General features: G+C 52.1%; 1 protein-coding gene across 1 annotated transcript; it reads left to right on the top strand.

Annotated features, from left to right (window-relative positions):
- The first annotated feature begins 58 nt into the window (after window positions 1-58).
- Window positions 59-15,796, top strand: LOC137442782 (uncharacterized). Its single transcript, XM_068141757.1, has 25 exons — window positions 59-156; window positions 1,265-1,313; window positions 2,203-2,305; window positions 2,425-2,572; window positions 3,296-3,377; window positions 3,649-3,730; window positions 3,871-4,018; window positions 4,747-4,828; window positions 5,498-5,579; window positions 5,720-5,867; window positions 6,638-6,719; window positions 7,389-7,470; window positions 7,611-7,758; window positions 8,530-8,611; window positions 8,883-8,964; window positions 9,105-9,252; window positions 10,023-10,104; window positions 10,376-10,478; window positions 10,598-10,745; window positions 11,209-11,281; window positions 11,684-11,941; window positions 12,831-12,890; window positions 14,093-14,287; window positions 15,235-15,382; window positions 15,731-15,796. Exons 1-24 carry the CDS (start codon window positions 59-61, stop codon window positions 15,331-15,333), a joined length of 2,664 nt encoding a protein of 887 aa, XP_067997858.1. The 3' UTR covers window positions 15,334-15,382; window positions 15,731-15,796.
- The last annotated feature ends 1,348 nt before the right edge of the window (window positions 15,797-17,144 follow it).

Below are 17,144 nucleotides of genomic sequence, written 5' to 3' on the forward strand. Positions count from 1 at the left end.
GGGAGTGTCAGATCCCTCTTCCCCGCCGCATCTTCCCCGCCGCAACATGCAGCGAGCCATGGGGCTCCTGGGCAGGGTGTGGAGGCGCCACCGCAACACCAGCTCTTCCACACCCTGCACCGAGGCGGTCCGGGGCGAGTTCGCCCAGCTGCAGAGGTGAGTGGAGGAGACGCCAGGTCAATGGGCTGGATGTGAAGAAGTAGTAAGCGGTGGACACTGCCTGTAATAAATCCTCCACCCAGCCAGTCTGGAAGACCTGGCACAGCCTAGCAGGGCACAAACGCCCCAGCAGCAGGGCACCTTCCACAACACCAGCCCGACGAGGGCCTGCCCAAGCCGGGACAGGTGGCAGATGCTGCTCTCTGCTGCCGCACCCTGCCAGCCTGGTTCCTGTAGTGAGTCTTCTCTGGAGCTCAGCAGCCCTTTGTCCAAGCACAGGGGGTTCCTTTCCTCTTGCCAGGCTTGAGTGGGGCACACATTAGCAGAAAGACATGGCACCGCCTTCCCATAGATGCTATCAAAGCCATCCCTTCCATCTCTGAGACTCCTTGCATGCAGCACTGATCAGGGGAGACCAGAGCCCTCAGCAGAGCCCTCAGCAGCCATAGTGTGCCTGAGGAATTTTTCATAATCCTGGGCCCCAAAATGAGAAGGGAGTCTGTGAGAAGAGACAGCAGCCAGCAGGGATAAATTCCTCCATGGACAAGAACAGGCACCTGTAGCAGGAACATGCCAGCAGTAGTTCAGTCTTGGATATTGTAGTAGAGCAGTGAGGGGTGGCTGAGAGTGTGGGGTGGGTGTGTTCCCCTTTACCAGCAGGCTCTGAATACAGGTAGAATGGCACATGAACAGCTGTTGCCCATCCACTAGAGTCTGTGAAACCCTTTGAGTGTTTTTACCAACTGTATTACCTTCCTTTTTGTATGTAGCATTGAGCGAAAGATGCCTGCAGCAGGAAAAAGAGAAGGTATCAACTCCCCATGGCTGAATCCTGTACTTCCACTTGCAGAGGTAATGCAGAAGTCACCCTTCTGCAGCACCAGGGCTGAAATGCAGGGTGGTGGTGCAGTGATGCTGGGGATCCCTTTCCCCACTGATAGACACTGCCTCTCTCTCTCTGTTCTCACTTGCTTTCCTTTCTGCCCTGGAGAAAGTGAAACTTCTGATGAACAAAATGTGCTTCAGCTGAAGCCATTTTTCAAAGGGGCAGACAGGTGATTCTGCACACAGGGAGCCATCATTAAACCTGTTGTTGTGCACATAGTTATTGGACAACGGAGATTGGAATCAATACGGCTGACCAATATGATCAAGTATTGTTCCTTTGTTGTTCCAGTGTTGCAGGCCGATGGTGCAGGCCTGAGGTGCAGGCCTATGGAGCAGGCCTGTAGTGCAAGTATAGCACAGTAAAGTGTAGAAGAAACAGGAGACAGGAAAGGCAGAAGTGCATAGCGAGGGAACTGCTACAACTTATATAAACTCGGAGTCCCTTGTTGGCATGGCTCCACTGGTTCCCGATGATGACCACACATTGCACTATTACAGATTATTGGTCCAACTACTAATGACACAATGAGGCTGTTGATGCAGGTGCATGTCCTGTTGTCCCAAGATAACTGTCCATGTTTATAGCTACCAGTGTCTTGTTTTAGTTACATGCTGCAGGCACAGCACTGTTTGCTACACTGCTAGCTGGCTCTGCGTTTATGCTGCGCATGGCCTACCACCATGTCAGGCTCTAGGCCTGCACTGCCACATTGCTCACACTGCTCGTCGCTGGCATTGCCAAACATAGTGGTTCTTATAACTGAGCACAGCTTGAGGTGCTGCTGAGTGGATGGGACTGAAGCAGGACCTGCACTGTGTTTCACACCTCTTGTCGTTCCCGTTGTGATGCCAATGGGCACCCGGAAGAGTTGGGTCAATATAGCATCCAGCCTGACTTTAAACTGTTGCACACATGAGGCCACTCACCACTTCTCTGGGCAACCAGGTCCAGTATTAAGACACCCACAGTGCAAGAAGTTTCTTCCTTGTCTCCACTCTGTCCCCTTATAGTTCAAACCCATTGCACTTTGTCCGCGTGCTACAGGCCCCGGGAAAAAGCCTCTCTCCATCTTTCCATACTGAAAGGCTTTGTGTGTGGAACTGGCTCAAGAAGGAGTCTGTGCCAGTTCTCACATGTGCCGTTAAATCATGCAGGAGGATTCAGGAAGTCCAATCAATATCACGACCACAGAGGAACTTCCTGATGAAGACAGGCTAGGAGCAGGCCTGCAGTCTCCTAAGGAGCAGCGTGGCAAGGGTAATTCCTGACACACTGAATGGTTCCCTTTATAAGATCCTTTAGAGTGAAGCATCTGAGGAACAGCAGAGTGAAATAAGCACTCCCAGCACTGTTGCTTTTTCTTGCCTCCTTTATAGGAGGACATCAAAAAGCCAAAAGGAGGCTCAAGGGCCTCCTCTGCAGGGTGTGGAAGCAGCACAACAAAACCACCACTTACGCACCCTGTGACTCGCGGAGGACCGAGGAGGAGAAGGAGGTCCGGGGCGAGCTGGCGCAGCTGCAGAGGTGAGTGGAGGAGACTCCAGGTCAATGGGCTGGATGTGAAGAAGTAGGAAATGGTGAGCAGTTCCTGGTAAAGCCTCCACCCACCCCGTCTGGCAGACCTGGCACAGCCTAGCAGGGCACAAACGCCCCAGCAGCAGGGCCCCTTCCACAACACCAGCCCTATGACGGCCTGCCCAAGCCGGGACAGGTGGCAGATGCTGCTCTCTGCTGCCGCACCCTGCCAGCCTGGTTCCTGTAGTGAGTCTTCTCTGGAGCTCAGCAGCCCTTTGTCCAAGCACAGGGGGTTCCTTTCCTCTTGCCAGGCTTGAGTGGGGCACACATTAGCAGAAAGACATGGCACCGCCTTCCCATAGATGCTATCAAACCCATCCCTTCCACCTCTGAGACTCCTTGCATGCAGCATTGATCAGCCACAGAGCTTTTAAATAATCCTGGGCCCCAAATTAAAAGAGAATTTATCAGAAGGGACAGTAGCCAGCAGGGATAAATTAGTCCACAGACAACAACAGGCATCTGTAGCATGAACAGACCATCAGTATTTCAGTTTGGATATTCTAGTAGAGCAGAGAGGGGTGGCTGAGTGTGTGGGGTGGGTCTGTTCCCCTTTACCAGCAGGCTATGAATACAGGTGGAATGGCACATGAACAGCTCTTGCCCTTCCACTAGAGTCTGTGATACTGTGAGTATTTTAACCAGTTGTATTTCCTTCCTTTTCCTATGCAGCATTGGGGAAAAGCTGCCTGCACCAGGGAAAATGGAAGATAACACCTCCTCCTGGCTGGATCCTGTACTTCCATTTGTACAGGTAATGCAGAAGTCACCCTTCTGTAGCACCAGGGCTGAAATGCAGAGTGGAGCTGCAGTGGTGCTGGGGATCCCTTTCCCCACTGACAGACACTGCCTCCCTCTCTCTGTTCCACTTGCTTTGCTTTCTGCCCTGGAGAAAGAGGAGCCTGAGATTAACAAAATGTGCTTTAGCTGAAGCCACTTGTCAATGTGACTGAAAGGCTTTGTGTGTGGAACTGGCTCAAGAAGGAGTCTGTGCCAGTTCTCACATGTGCCGTTAAATCATGCAGGAGGATTCAGGAAGTTCAGGAAGTGTCTTGCCCCCTGTGGAGCTTCCAGAACAAGACAACCTGGGAGCAGGCCTGCAGCCTGGTAAGGAGCAGCGTGGCAAGGGTAATTCCTGAGGCACTGAATTGTTCCCTTTGTAAGCTCCTTTAGAGTGAAGCATCTGAGGAACAGCAGAGTGAAATAAGGACTCCCAGCACTGTTGCTTTCTCTTGCCTCCTTTATAGGAGGACATCAAAAAGCCAAAAGGAGCCACAAGGGCCTCCGCCGCTGGGCGTGGAAGCGGAACCAGACCCCCAGCTCTTCCACATCCAGCGACTCGCTTAGGACTGAGGACAAGGAGGAGGTCCGGGGCGAGCTGGCGCAGCTGCAGAGGTGAGTGGAGGAGACTCCAGGTCAATGGGCTGGATGTGAAGAAGTAGGAAATGGTGAGCAGTACCTCGTGGCAAAGCCTCCACCCAACCTGTCAGGAGGACCTGGCACAGCCCAGCAGGGCACAAACGCCCCAGCAGCAGGGCCCCTTCCACAACACCAGCCCGACGAGGGCCTGCCCAAGCCGGGACAGGAGGCAGATGCTGTTCTCTGCTGCCGCACCCTGCCAGCCTGGTTCCTGTAGTGAGTCTTCTCTGGAGCTCAGCAGCCCTTTGTCCAAGCACAGGGGGTTCCTTTCCTCTTGCCAGGCTTGAGTGGGGCACACATTAGCAGAAAGACATGGCACCGCCTTCCCATAGATGCTATCAAACCCATCCCTTCCATCTCTGAGACTCCTTGCATGCAGCATTGATCAGCCACAGAGCTTTTAAATAATCCTGGGCCCCAAATTAAAAGAGAATTTATCAGAAGGGACAGTAGCCAGCAGGGATAAATTAGTCCACAGACAACAACAGGCATCTGTAGCATGAACAGACCATCAGTATTTCAGTTTGGATATTCTAGTAGAGCAGAGAGGGGTGGCTGAGTGTGTGGGGTGGGTCTGTTCCCCTTTACCAGCAGGCTATGAATACAGGTGGAATGGCACATGAACAGCTGTTGCCCTTCCACTAGAGTTTGTGAGACACTGTGAGTATTTTAACCAGTTGTATGTCCATCCTATCCATATGTAGCATGGGGGAGAAGCTGTCTGCAGCAGGACAAATGGAAGATAACATCTCCTCCTGGCTGGATCCTGTACTTCCATTTGTACAGGTAATGCAGAAGTCACCCTTCTGTAGCACCAGGGCTGAAATGCAGAGTGGAGCTGCAGTGGTGCTGGGGATCCCTTTCCCCACTGACAGACACTGCCTCTCTCTCTCTGTTCCACTTGCTTTGCTTTCTGCCCTGGCGAAAGAGGAGCCTGAGATTAACAAAATGTGCTTTAGCTGAAGCCACTTGTCAAAGGGTCATAGACAGTTGATTCTGGGACAGAATCTGAATCAGGGAGCCATCATTAAGCCTGTGGCTGTGCACATAGTGGCTCTTTCTGAGTTCAGCTTGAGGTGCTGCTGGGTGGATGGGACTGAAGCAGGACCTGCACTGTGTTTCACACCTCTTTTCGTTCCCGTTGTGATGCCAATGGGCACCCGGAAGAGTTGGGTCAATATAGCATCCAGCCTGACTTTAAACTCTTGCACACATGAGGCCACTCACCACTTCTCTGGGCAACCAGGTCCAATCTTGAACCACCCTCAATGCAAAAAGTTTCTTCCTTGTCTCCACTCTGTCCCCTTATAGTTCAAACCCATTGCACCTTGTCCGCGTGCTACAAGCCCCGGGAAAAAGTCTCCCTCCATCTTTCCATACTGAAAGGCTTTGTGTGTGGAACTGGCTCAAGAAGGAGTCTGTGCCAGTTCTCACATGTGCCGTTAAATCATGCAGGAGGATTCAGGAAGTTCAGGAAGTGTCTTGCCCCCTGTGGAGCTTCCAGAACAAGACAACCTGGGAGCAGGCCTGCAGCCTGGTAAGGAGCAGCGTGGCAAGGGTAATTCCTGAGGCACTGAATTGTTCCCTTTGTAAGCTCCTTTAGAGTGAAGCATCTGAGGAACAGCAGAGTGAAATAAGCACTCCCAGCACTGTTGCTTTTTCTTGCCTCCTTTATAGGAGGACATCAAAAAGCCAAAAGGAGCCACAAGGGCCTCCGCCGCTGGGCGTGGAAGCGGAACCAGACCCCCAGCTCTTCCACATCCAGCGACTCGCTTAGGACTGAGGACAAGGAGGAGGTCCGGGGCGAGCTGGCGCAGCTGCAGAGGTGAGTGGAGGAGACTCCAGGTCAATGGGCTGGATGTGAAGAAGTAGGAAATGGTGAGCAGTACCTCGTGGCAAAGCCTCCACCCAACCTGTCAGGAGGACCTGGCACAGCCTAGCAGGGCACAAACGCCTCAGCAGCAGGGCCCCTTCCACAACACCAGCCCGACGAGGGCCTGCCCAAGCCGGGACAGGAGGCAGATGCTGCTCTCTGCTGCCGCACCTGCCAGCCTAGTTCCTGTAGTGAGTCTTCTCTGGAGCTCAGCAGCCCTTTGTCCAAGCACAGGGGATTCCTTTCCTCTTGCCAGGCTTGAGTGGGGCACACATTAGCAGAAAGACATGGCACCGCCTTCCCATAGATGCTATCAAACCCATCCCTTCCATCTCTGAGACTCCTTGCATGCAGCACTGATCAGGGGAAAACAGAGCCCTCAGCAGAGCCCTCAGCAGCCATAGTGTGCCTGAGGGCTTTTTAAGGCTACTGGTCATTGAAATTGAAAGAGGTTTTATGAAAAGAGACTGTAGCCAGCAGGGATACGTTTCTCCATGGACAAGAACAGGCACCTGTAGCATGAACGTGCCAGCAGTAGTTCAGTCTTGGATACTCTAGTAGAGCAGTGAGGGGTGGCTGAAAGTGTGGGGTGGGTGTGTTCCCCTTTACCACAGGCTATGAATGCAGGTGGAATGGCACATGAACAGCTCTTGCCCTTCCACTAGAGTCTGTGATACTGTGAGTATTTTAACCAGTTGTATTTCCTTCCTTTTCCTATGCAGCATTGGGGAAAAGCTGCCTGCACCAGGGAAAATGGAAGATAACACCTCCTCCTGGCTGGATCCTGTACTTCCATTTGTAGAGGTAATGCAGAAGTCACCCTTCTGTAGCACCAGGGCTGAAATGCAGAGTGGAGCTGCAGTGGTGCTGGGGATCCCTTTCCCCACTGACAGACACTGCCTCCCTCTCTCTGTTCCACTTGCTTTGCTTTCTGCCCTGGAGAAAGAGGAGCCTGAGATTAACAAAATGTGCTTTAGCTGAAGCCACTTGTCAAAGGGTCATAGACAGTTGATTCTGGGACAGAATCTGAATCAGGGAGCCATCATTAAGCCTGTGGCTGTGCACATAGTGGCTCTTTCTGAGTTCAGCTTGAGGTGCTGCTGAGTGGATGGGACTGAAGCAGGACCTGCACTGTGTTTCACACCTCTTTTCGTTCCCGTTGTGATGCCAATGGGCACCCGGAAGAGTTGGGTCAATATAGCATCCAGCCTGACTTTAAACTCTTGCACACATGAGGCCACTCACCACTTCTCTGGGCAACCAGGTCCAATCTTGAACCACCCTCAATGCAAAAAGTTTCTTCCTTGTCTCCACTCTGTCCCCTTATAGTTCAAACCCATTGCACCTTGTCCGCGTGCTACAAGCCCCGGGAAAAAGTCTCCCTCCATCTTTCCATACTGAAAGGCTTTGTGTGTGGAACTGGCTCAAGAAGGAGTCTGTGCCAGTTCTCACATGTGCCGTTAAATCATGCAGGAGGATTCAGGAAGTTCAAGAAGTGTCTTGCCCCCTGTGGAGCTTCCAGAACAAGACAACCTGGGAGCAGGCCTGCAGCCTGGTAAGGAGCAGCGTGGCAAGGGTAATTCCTGAGACACTGAATTGTTCCCTTTGTAAGCTCCTTTAGAGTGAAGCATCTGAGGAACAGCAGAGTGAAATAAGCACTCCCAGCACTGTTGCTTTTTCTTGCCTCCTTTATAGGAGGACATCAAAAAGCCAAAAGGAGCCACAAGGGCCTCCGCCGCTGGGCGTGGAAGCGGAACCAGACCCCCAGCTCTTCCACATCCAGCGACTCGCTTAGGACTGAGGACAAGGAGGAGGTCCGGGGCGAGCTGGCGCAGCTGCAGAGGTGAGTGGAGGAGACTCCAGGTCAGTGGGCTGGATGTGAAGAAGTAGGAAATGGTGAGCAGTACCTCGTGGCAAAGCCTCCACCCAACCTGTCAGGAGGACCTGGCACAGCCTAGCAGGGCACAAACGCCCCAGCAGCAGGGCCCCTTCCACAACACCAGCCCGACGAGGGCCTGCCCAAGCCGGGACAGGAGGCAGATGCTGTTCTCTGCTGCCGCACCCTGCCAGCCTGGTTCCTGTAGTGAGTCTTCTCTGGAGCTCAGCAGCCCTTTGTCCAAGCACAGGGGATTCCTTTCCTCTTGCCAGGCTTGAGTGGGGCACACATTAGCAGAAAGACATGGCACCGCCTTCCCATAGATGCTATCAAACCCATCCCTTCCATCTCTGAGACTCCTTGCATGCAGCACTGATCAGGGGAGACCAGAGCCCTCAGCAGAGCCCTCAGCAGCCAGAGTGTGCCTGAGGGCTTTTTAAGGCTGCTGGTCATTGAAATTGAAAGAGGTTTTATGAAAAGAGACTGTAGCCAGCAGGGATACGTTTCTCCATGGACAAGAACAGGCACCTGTAGCATGAACGTGCCAGCAGTAGTTCAGTCTTGGATATTCTAGTAGAGCAGTGAGGGGTGGCTGAAAGTGTGGGGTGGGTGTGTTCCCCTTTACCACAGGCTATGAATACAGGTGGAATGGCACATGAACAGCTCTTGCCCTTCCACTAGAGTCTGTGATACTGTGAGTATTTTAACCAGTTGTATTTCTTTCCTTTTCCTATGCAGCATTGGGGAAAAGCTGCCTGCACCAGGGAAAATGAAAGATAACACCTCCTCCTGGCTGGATCCTGTACTTCCATTTGTAGAGGTAATGCAGAAGTCACCCTTCTGTAGCACCAGGGCTGAAATGCAGAGTGGAGCTGCAGTGGTGCTGGGGATCCCTTTCCCCACTGACAGACACTGCCTCTCTCTCTCTGTTCCACTTGCTTTGCTTTCCGCCCTGGAGAAAGAGGAGCCTGAGATTAACAAAATGTGCTTTAGCTGAAGCCACTTGTCAATGTGACTGAAAGGCTTTGTGTGTGGAACTGGCTCAAGAAGGAGTCTGTGCCAGTTCTCACATGTGCCGTTAAATCATGCAGGCACATTCAGGATGTTCAAGAAGTGTCTTGCCCCCTGTGGAGCTTCCAGAACAAGACAACCTGGGAGCAGGCCTGCAGCCTGGTAAGGAGCAGCGTGGCAAGGGTAATTCCTGAGACACTGAATTGTTCCCTTTGTAAGCTCCTTTAGAGTGAAGCATCTGAGGAACAGCAGAGTGAAATAAGCACTCCCAGCACTGTTGCTTTCTCTTGCCTCCTTTATAGGAGGACATCAAAAAGCCAAAAGGAGCCACAAGGGCCTCCACCACTGGGCGAGGAAGGAGCAGCACAGCCCCAGCTCTTCCACACCCCGCCACTCACGGAGGAACAAGGAGGAGGAGGAGGTCCGGGGCGAGCTGGCGCAGCTGCAGAGGTGAGTGGAGGAGACTCCAGGTCAGTGGGCTGGATGTGAAGAAGTAGGAAATGGTGAGCAGTACCTCGTGGCAAAGCCTCCACCCAACCTGTCAGGAGGACCTGACACAGCCTAGCAGGACACAAACGCCCCAGCAGCAGGGCCCCTTCCACAACACCAGCCCGACGAGGGCCTGCCCAAGCCGGGACAGGAGGCAGATGCTGTTCTCTGCTGCCGCACCTGCCAGCCTGGTTCCTGTAGTGAGTCTTCTCTGGAGCTCAGCAGCCCTTTGTCCAAGCACAGGGGATTCCTTTCCTCTTGCCAGGCTTGAGTGGGGCACACATTAGCAGAAAGACATGGCACCGCCTTCCCATAGATGCTATCAAAGCCATCCCTTCCATCTCTGAGACTCCTTGCATGCAGCACTGATCAGGGGAGACCAGAGCCCTCAGCAGAGCCCTCAGCAGCCAGAGTGTGCCTGAGGGCTTTTTAAGGCTGCTGGTCATTGAAATTGAAAGAGGTTTTATGAAAAGAGACTGTAGCCAGCAGGGATACGTTTCTCCATGGACAAGAACAGGCACCTGTAGCATGAACGTGCCAGCAGTAGTTCAGTCTTGGATACTCTAGTAGAGCAGTGAGGGGTGGCTGAAAGTGTGGGGTGGGTGTGTTCCCCTTTACCACAGGCTATGAATACAGGTGGAATGGCACATGAACAGCTCTTGCCCTTCCACTAGAGTCTGTGATACTGTGAGTATTTTAACCAGTTGTATTTCTTTCCTTTTCCTATGCAGCATTGGGGAAAAGCTGCCTGCACCAGGGAAAATGAAATATAGCATCTCCTCCTGGCTGGATCCTGTACTTCCATTTGTAGAGGTAATGCAGAAGTCACCCTTCTGTAGCACCAGGGCTGAAATGCAGAGTGGAGCTGCAGTGGTGCTGGGGATCCCTTTCCCCACTGACAGACACTGCCTCTCTCTCTCTGTTCCACTTGCTTTGCTTTCCGCCCTGGAGAAAGAGGAGCCTGAGATTAACAAAATGTGCTTTAGCTGAAGCCACTTGTCAATGTGACTGAAAGGCTTTGTGTGTGGAACTGGCTCAAGAAGGAGTCTGTGCCAGTTCTCACATGTGCTGTTAAATCATGCAGGCACGTTCAGGATGTTCAAGAAGTGTCTTGCCCCCTGTGGAGCTTCCAGAACAAGACAACCTGGGAGCAGGCCTGCAGCCTGGTAAGGAGCAGCGTGGCAAGGGTAATTCCTGAGACACTGAATTGTTCCCTTTGTAAGCTCCTTTAGAGTGAAGCATCTGAGGAACAGCAGAGTGAAATAAGCACTCCCAGCACTGTTGTTTTTTCTTGCCTCCTTTATAGGAGGACATCAAAAAGCCAAAAGGAGCCACAAGGGCCTCCACCACTGGGCATGGGAGGAGCAGCACAGCCCCAGCTCTTCCACACCCCGCCACTCACGGAGGAACAAGGAGGAGGAGGAGGTCCGGGGCGAGCTGGCACAGCTGCCTAGGTGAGTGGAGGAGGCTCCAGGTCAATGGGCTGGATGTGAAGAAGTAGGAAATGGTGAGCAGTACCTCGTGGCAGTCCCTGTGGTAAATCCCACGCACTCTCCAGGGCTTTAGGAGCTAGCAATGCCTAACAGTGGCACTGCCTTCTGTACTTAGTTGATGATTTGGGTAGTTCTCCTCACTCCTGGCAGGCTGTGGGTGTGCAACCACAATCTTTGTCCACCTCTTGATACCCACTTAGACGATCCCTGAACTCTCAGGTCGTCAGCTTAACCATGAACATTGCTGAAGGCCTTCAGAGTTGGGCCTAGGTTTGAGGAAATGTAAAGGTTTCCCTTTGCCCCCTGGCTAGGAAAACAGGCAGAATGGCACATGAGCAACTGTTGCTCTTCCAGCAGAGAGTGTGCAAGTGTGTGAGAATATTTTTACTAAATGTGTCTCCTTCCTTTTCCTTTCTGTATACAGAATGGTGGAAGTGCTGCCAGCAGCAGAAGCACAAAAGGACTCCTGCAAGGATCCTGAAGTTCTCTTTACCAAGGTAACACAGAAGTCAGCCTCCTGGATGTGACTGAACCAGGGCCTGCACTATATTTCACACCACTTTTCATTCCCCTTGTGATGCCCATGGGCTCCCTGAGGAGGTGGCTCAAAGTCACATGCACCCTGACTTTGTGCTGTTGTAGACATGGGGCCAGTTGTTAAAAGGGCAGACAGGGGCTTGTGTTGCACAGACTGAAGCAGAAAGCCATAAATAGAGCTTCAAGCTATTGCCCCTTGTCCTCTCCCTCCAGAGAGTGGAATAGGTGGGGAGAGTAACCTGCACTGAGCAGCTGGCCACTTGGAAGACCCATCTGATGATATAACCCCTTGAGTAAAAGCCTCTTTCATCTTGGCAGCTTCTTAGTGATTTCCTCATGCTCATGGAACTCCATTTCTTTAGCCAAGTGTCAGACAGCCGCGGCACGAGCTGACCCGTGCTCTCCACCAGAGACATCGGGTAGAATCACTGCTGCAAGTTCGGGAGATGTCCAACAAACAGCTGCAGGACAAGAACGTGGCACTGGAGAAACAGAAAGCTTCATGGAAGGAAGAGAGAAAGGCATATAAGGAGAAGGTGAAGGCCTTGCAAGAGGAGAATGCGGCCTTGCAGAGGAAGAACACGGAGCTGCAGGAGGAACTGGAGAGGCGCAAGGCTAAGGTATGGAGAAAGCCTATCTCCTGGCAGGGGCCCAGGCCTCTTTTGTAGCAAACCAGAAGAGGGAACTGATACATTCATGAAGGGGTTTATGTGACTCTGGGTTCTCTGTGCTACCAGATTTGGCACTTTCCAGCCTGAGCAGTGTTGTGCTTCCAAGGCACAATCATCTCCCCTGACCGAGACCTCGGTCCGCAGGCCATTTTATTGATCCTAGCTGTGCTAATGTGGTCTTAGTGCACAAGACTGGAGTGTGGTGCTGGGGCTCACTTTTTATCCCCTTATTGTGAGGGAGTTGCAGGGACACATTAGGAGCAGGAGGAACTTCCAACTGTGTTGGAGTAGCCAACAAGTGGCTCTAAAGAGTATGGAGTGTCCTTCTGAGGGGAGGAGGAGGAGTGTTGTGGCAGGGTCTTGGAAGCACTATAGCAAATCAGTGTAGATGTAAGTGAGGGACCAGGACAAAAGGTGGAGAGGTTTAAAGAGCCAGCATGAGAAAGATAAGGATTCCACTCAGAAACCTGCACTTCTGCATGCAAAGGTGATGCAGAAGTCAAGGCTTCTGTATCCTCAGGGCTGAACTTCCCTCTGGAGAGCAATGAGGTCTCCCTTCAGCCTCCTTTTCTTCCCACTAAACAAGCCCAGCTCCTGCAGGCACATTTCACAGGACTTGCTCTCGAGACCCCCTGCCAGCTTCCTTGCCCTTCTCTGGACATACTCCAGTAACTCAATGTCTGTATCGTAGAGAGGGGCCCAGAACTGCAGCAGTATTCAAAGCACAGCCTCACTAGTGACATGTAGAGGGGGACAGTCGCTTTCCTCGTCCTATTTCTGATACCAGTCAGGTTCCTCTTCTGTCTGTGTTCTCCCTCACTTTCCTTTTGCACTGCAGGAAGAAGACCACCTAAAGAAATGTGCTGGAGCTAAGGCCTATATTAAAGCAGTCATGCAGGTGAGTCTGTTAGAGAGTGCTGCAGGGAGTCATAAATGGAGCCTCTTTGTGGGCACAGAGGTTTTCTTGCTACTGAGTGCTGCTGAGCGGAAGGGATTGCGCCAGGACCTGGACTGCATTTAGTTTTGCCTGACTTTGGCAACTTCTAGGTATAGTGCCTCTGTGAACTTCTCTCGGCAACCTGCTCCAGTGTCACACCCTCTCCATTCCAATGGATTTCCTCCTTTTATCAAATCTACCCTCTTGACTTTAAAAGCATTGCCCCCTCTCCTGCCACTGCAGCCCTCAGTATCGTTCCTCTCTCCATCTTTCTCTGTTGAAAGGCTGTAATGACATCTCTCTGGTGGCTTGAAGTTTCCCCCCCAGCTTTAACTTTGCCAGACCAACTCAGCTAGAAGCATATGAAGCTGTATTTACAAGCAAAATCTACACTCTACAATGGAATGCCATGAATGTGTACAAAATACACAGGATGTGCAATAGTATACAGATATTTACAGTTAGCAAACAACACAAAAAACACCCTGGTCAGGAGACCAGGGAAGCTGTTCCACTGCCCCCACCGCCCTGTCCCAAGGGAAAAAGGAATGCAGAGAGAAGCAGTGGGTTAGACTTAGCCAAGGCCAGCCCAAGCATGCAGATTCTCTCTCCCAAGGGAAGCAAAAACAGCGGAGGTCAGAAGAGAAGAGAAAAGAAGGAAAGAATTGTTATGGTACAGCTCCTCTGATTCCAGATATTTACCCAATGAATTTGTTTAGAATAATCTTTTCTTTTCCCTCTTATACCCAATAGTGATTTGTTTCTATTTTTCTACTTTTCTGCTCAAAATCTGTCACCTAATTTTAAAGGCATAGCCTAAAACCGCCACACATCTCCCAACAGCCTGCTTTACCCAAGCTTGAAGAGCTCCAACTCATTCAGCCTTATTCATCCTTGCTTGGAGGGAGAGTTGCTCCAGCTCTCTGACTACTTTTGTGGCCCTCCTCCTAGTTCACGCCTTCCTTGTGCTGGGGACCACAGGGCTGGATGCACTACATGAGCTGGAGGCCCAGGAGAGTGGAGTAGAAGGCCAGAATTGAGTTCCTTGATCAGTTGGCCCCTTTGAAGACCCACCTAATGCTATAATCCCTTGAGTAAAAGCCTTTTTCCTCTTGTCAGCTTCTTACTGATTTCTCCATGCTCATGGAACTCCATTTCCTTAGCAAAAGGTCAGCGATCTACAGCAGGAGCTAGACCATGCTCTCCGAATGCAGCGAATCTCAGACTCTGCGCTGGAACTTCATAGGCTGTTGGCCAAGCGTCTGCAGGAGAATAACAAAATCTTTCAGAAGGACCTAAAGGCCTCAAAGAAGCGGATAATGGAGCTGGAGGAGGAACTGAAGAGGCGTAAAGCTAAGGTATGGAGAAAGCCTATCTCCTGGCAGGGGCCCAGGCCTCTTTGTAGCAAACCAGAGGAGGGAACGGAGACCTTCATGGAGGGGTTTATGTGACCCTGGGTTCACTGTGCTGCCAGCTGCGATGACAGGGCTGGGGGGGCACAGCACTGCTGCCATTGCTGCCTGCATGTTTGCAGCGCTTCAAGTAAGGGCAGAGGGCTGTGCTAATGTGGTCATAGTGCACAAGACTGGAGTGTGGTGCTGGGGCTCTTTTTTTATCCACTTATTGTGGTGAAATCGTGGGGAAAGATTAGGAGTAGGAGGAACGTCCAACTGTGTTGGAGTAGAAAACAAGTGTCTCTAAAAAGCATGAAGTGCCCTTCTCAGGGGAGGAGGAGACTTGTGGCAGGGTTTTGGAAGCATTCTAGGTAGTCTGTGTTGAGGTAGGAGAGGGGCTGGGACCAAAGATGGAATCTTGAGAGTCCATGTGAGAGCCCAAGCAGTTCCCTCCTTTTGATGCAATGTGAGCTGACTGCTGGGGATTCTTGCTGTGGATTGACAGCTGCAGGAACCGAATTACAAGTGTGTGGGGTCTAAGGGCATCTGGCCCAGCTGCATAGGTGACTGGATGAGAGTCAAGGTTAACAAGCTGGATGTGAAGTAGTAGTGAGCAGTGGATAGTGCCTGTAACAGAAACTCCACCCAGCCAGTGTGGAAGACCTGGCAGAGCCTAGCAGGGCACAAACACCCCAGCAGCAGGGCCCATTCCACAACACCAGCCCTACGAGGGCCTGCCCAAGGCGGGACAGGAGGCAGATGCTGCTCTTTGCAGCATCTTTGTGTGGCAAGGGTAATTCCTGACACACGGAATGGTTGCCTTTGGAAGCTCCTTTAGAGTGAAGCAGCTGGGGAAAAGCAGAGGGAAATAAGCATCCCACCACTGTTGCTTCTTTTTGCCTCTTCTATAGAAGGACTTCCAACGTCACAAACGAGCCTCAAGGACCTCCGCGGCAGGATGTGGAAGGCGCAGCACAGCTCCAGCTCTTCCACACCCTGCAACTCGCTGAGGACCAAGGAGGAGGAGGAAGTCCGGGGCGAGCTGGCCCAGCTGCAGAGGTGAGTGGAAGAGACTCCAGGTCAACAGGCTGGACATGTGCCTGCAGTAAGGGGCGAGCAGTACCCGTGGCAAAGCCTCCACCCAGCCACTCTGGAAGACCTGGCAGAGCCTAGCAGGGCACAAACACCCCAGCAGCAAGGGCTTTCCACAACACCAGCCCTACCAGGGCCTGCCCAAGCTGGGACAGGAGGCAGATGCTGCTCTTTGCAGCATCTTTGTGTGGCAAGGGTAATTCCTGACACACGGAATGGTTCCCTTTGGAAGCTCCTTTAGAGTGAAGCAGCTGGGGAAAAGCAGAGGGAAATAAGCACTCCCAGCACTGTTGCTTTTTCTTGCCTCCTCTATAGGAGGACTTCCAACATGGCAAAAAAAGCCTCAAGGGCCTCCGCGGCAGGATGTGGAAGCAGCAGCACAGCTCCAGCTCTTCCACACCCTGCAACTCGCTGAGGACCGAGGAGGAGGAGGAAGTCCGGGGCGAGCTGGCCCAGCTGCAGAGGTGAGTGGAAGAGACTCCAGGTCAACAGGCTGGACGAGAAGAAGCAGTCAGGAGTGGGCAGTGCCTTCTGTACTCAATGGATGTTTAGGGCAGTTTTCCAAGCTGCTGAGAGGCTTTGGCTATGCAACCAGTTTCATTGTCCCCCTCTTGATACCCACTTAGATGATCACTGAGCTCTCAGGTCATCAGCTCAACCATGAACATTTCTGAAGTCCTTCAGAGTCAGGCCTAGGTTTGAGGAAATGTAAAGGTTCCCCTTTACCCCCTGGCTACGAATACAGGTAGAATGGCACATGAACAACTTTTGCTCTTCCAGCAGAGAGTGTGCAAGTGTGTGAGTATTTATACCAAATATGTTTCCTTCCTTTCTGTATATAGCATGGAGGACAAGCTGCTGGCAGCAGAAGCAGAGAACAACCCCTGCTGGGATCATGGAGAGCCTGGGAGAGATCAGTCCCTCTGCCCTGCTGACTGGAGCCTCTTCCCCTGGCCCATTCCCCAGCTTTGTGGCTTTGAGAGCTGTCTCGTGAGCTCCTAGCAAGTCCTAGGTAAGGCCATCCTCGTTAAGGAGCTGACAGCAGGAGCTCCACTTGGGAGCAGGGACGAGGTTGGGACCTCAGGCAGCACTTCAGTCATGGGGGACAGGCCGTTGGTACTTTTGGCTGCAGGCTTTCCCTGGGCTCGGGTGGTGCTGGGTGTTTCATCCTGGAGGCCCAGAGTCTGAGAGGAATTCTTTGCTTGCCTGCACTCTGCTCACCTTCCTGGTTCAGGGACTGTGGCTTCCTTGGCCAGAAGGTGCAGCTCCGTAATGCAAGGAGAAGGCCTCCAAAGAGGAGAGTCCACAACTAATAAGGGAATAATACCTCTGTGGGCACTCTTTTATGTGCTTGGTTGGGTGGCACTGCCGTGAGGTTGACCACCTCTCAGGAAAGCCCTAGCAGCATTTCTTTTTCCTTCTCAGCTCCTCATCTACACCTCTGTCTGCATGCCAGTCTTTTTTTATCCACTTATTGTGATGAAATCGTGGGGAAAGATTGGGAGCAGGAGGAACGTCCAACTGTGTTGGAGTAGAAAACAAGTGTCTCTAAAAAGTATGGAGTGCCCTTCTCAGGGGAGGAGGAGGAGGAGACTTGTGGCAGGGTTTTGGAAGCATTCTAGGAAGTCAGTGTTGAGGTAGGAGAGGGGCTGGGACTAAAGATGGAATCTTGAGAGTCCATGTGAGAGCCCAAGCAGTTCCCTCCTTTTGATGCAATGTGAGCTGACTG

The sequence above is a fragment of the Melanerpes formicivorus genome, unplaced genomic scaffold (genome assembly GCF_026170545.1).
Source record: "Melanerpes formicivorus ecotype bairdi unplaced genomic scaffold, bMelFor1.0.p_v2 SCAF_8, whole genome shotgun sequence".
In the NCBI taxonomy this organism is placed as follows: domain Eukaryota; kingdom Metazoa; phylum Chordata; class Aves; order Piciformes; family Picidae; genus Melanerpes; species Melanerpes formicivorus.

Coding starts and splice junctions, on each gene's coding strand:
- LOC137442782 (XM_068141757.1), top strand. CDS start 59: ATGGGGCTCCTGGGCAGGGTGTGGAGGCGCCACCGCAACACCAGCTCT. Junction 11,282..11,683: donor CTGAAGTTCTCTTTACCAAG/GTAACACAGAAG, acceptor CCATTTCTTTAG/CCAAGTGTCAGACAGCCGCG. Junction 11,942..12,830: donor TGGAGAGGCGCAAGGCTAAG/GTATGGAGAAAG, acceptor TTTGCACTGCAG/GAAGAAGACCACCTAAAGAA.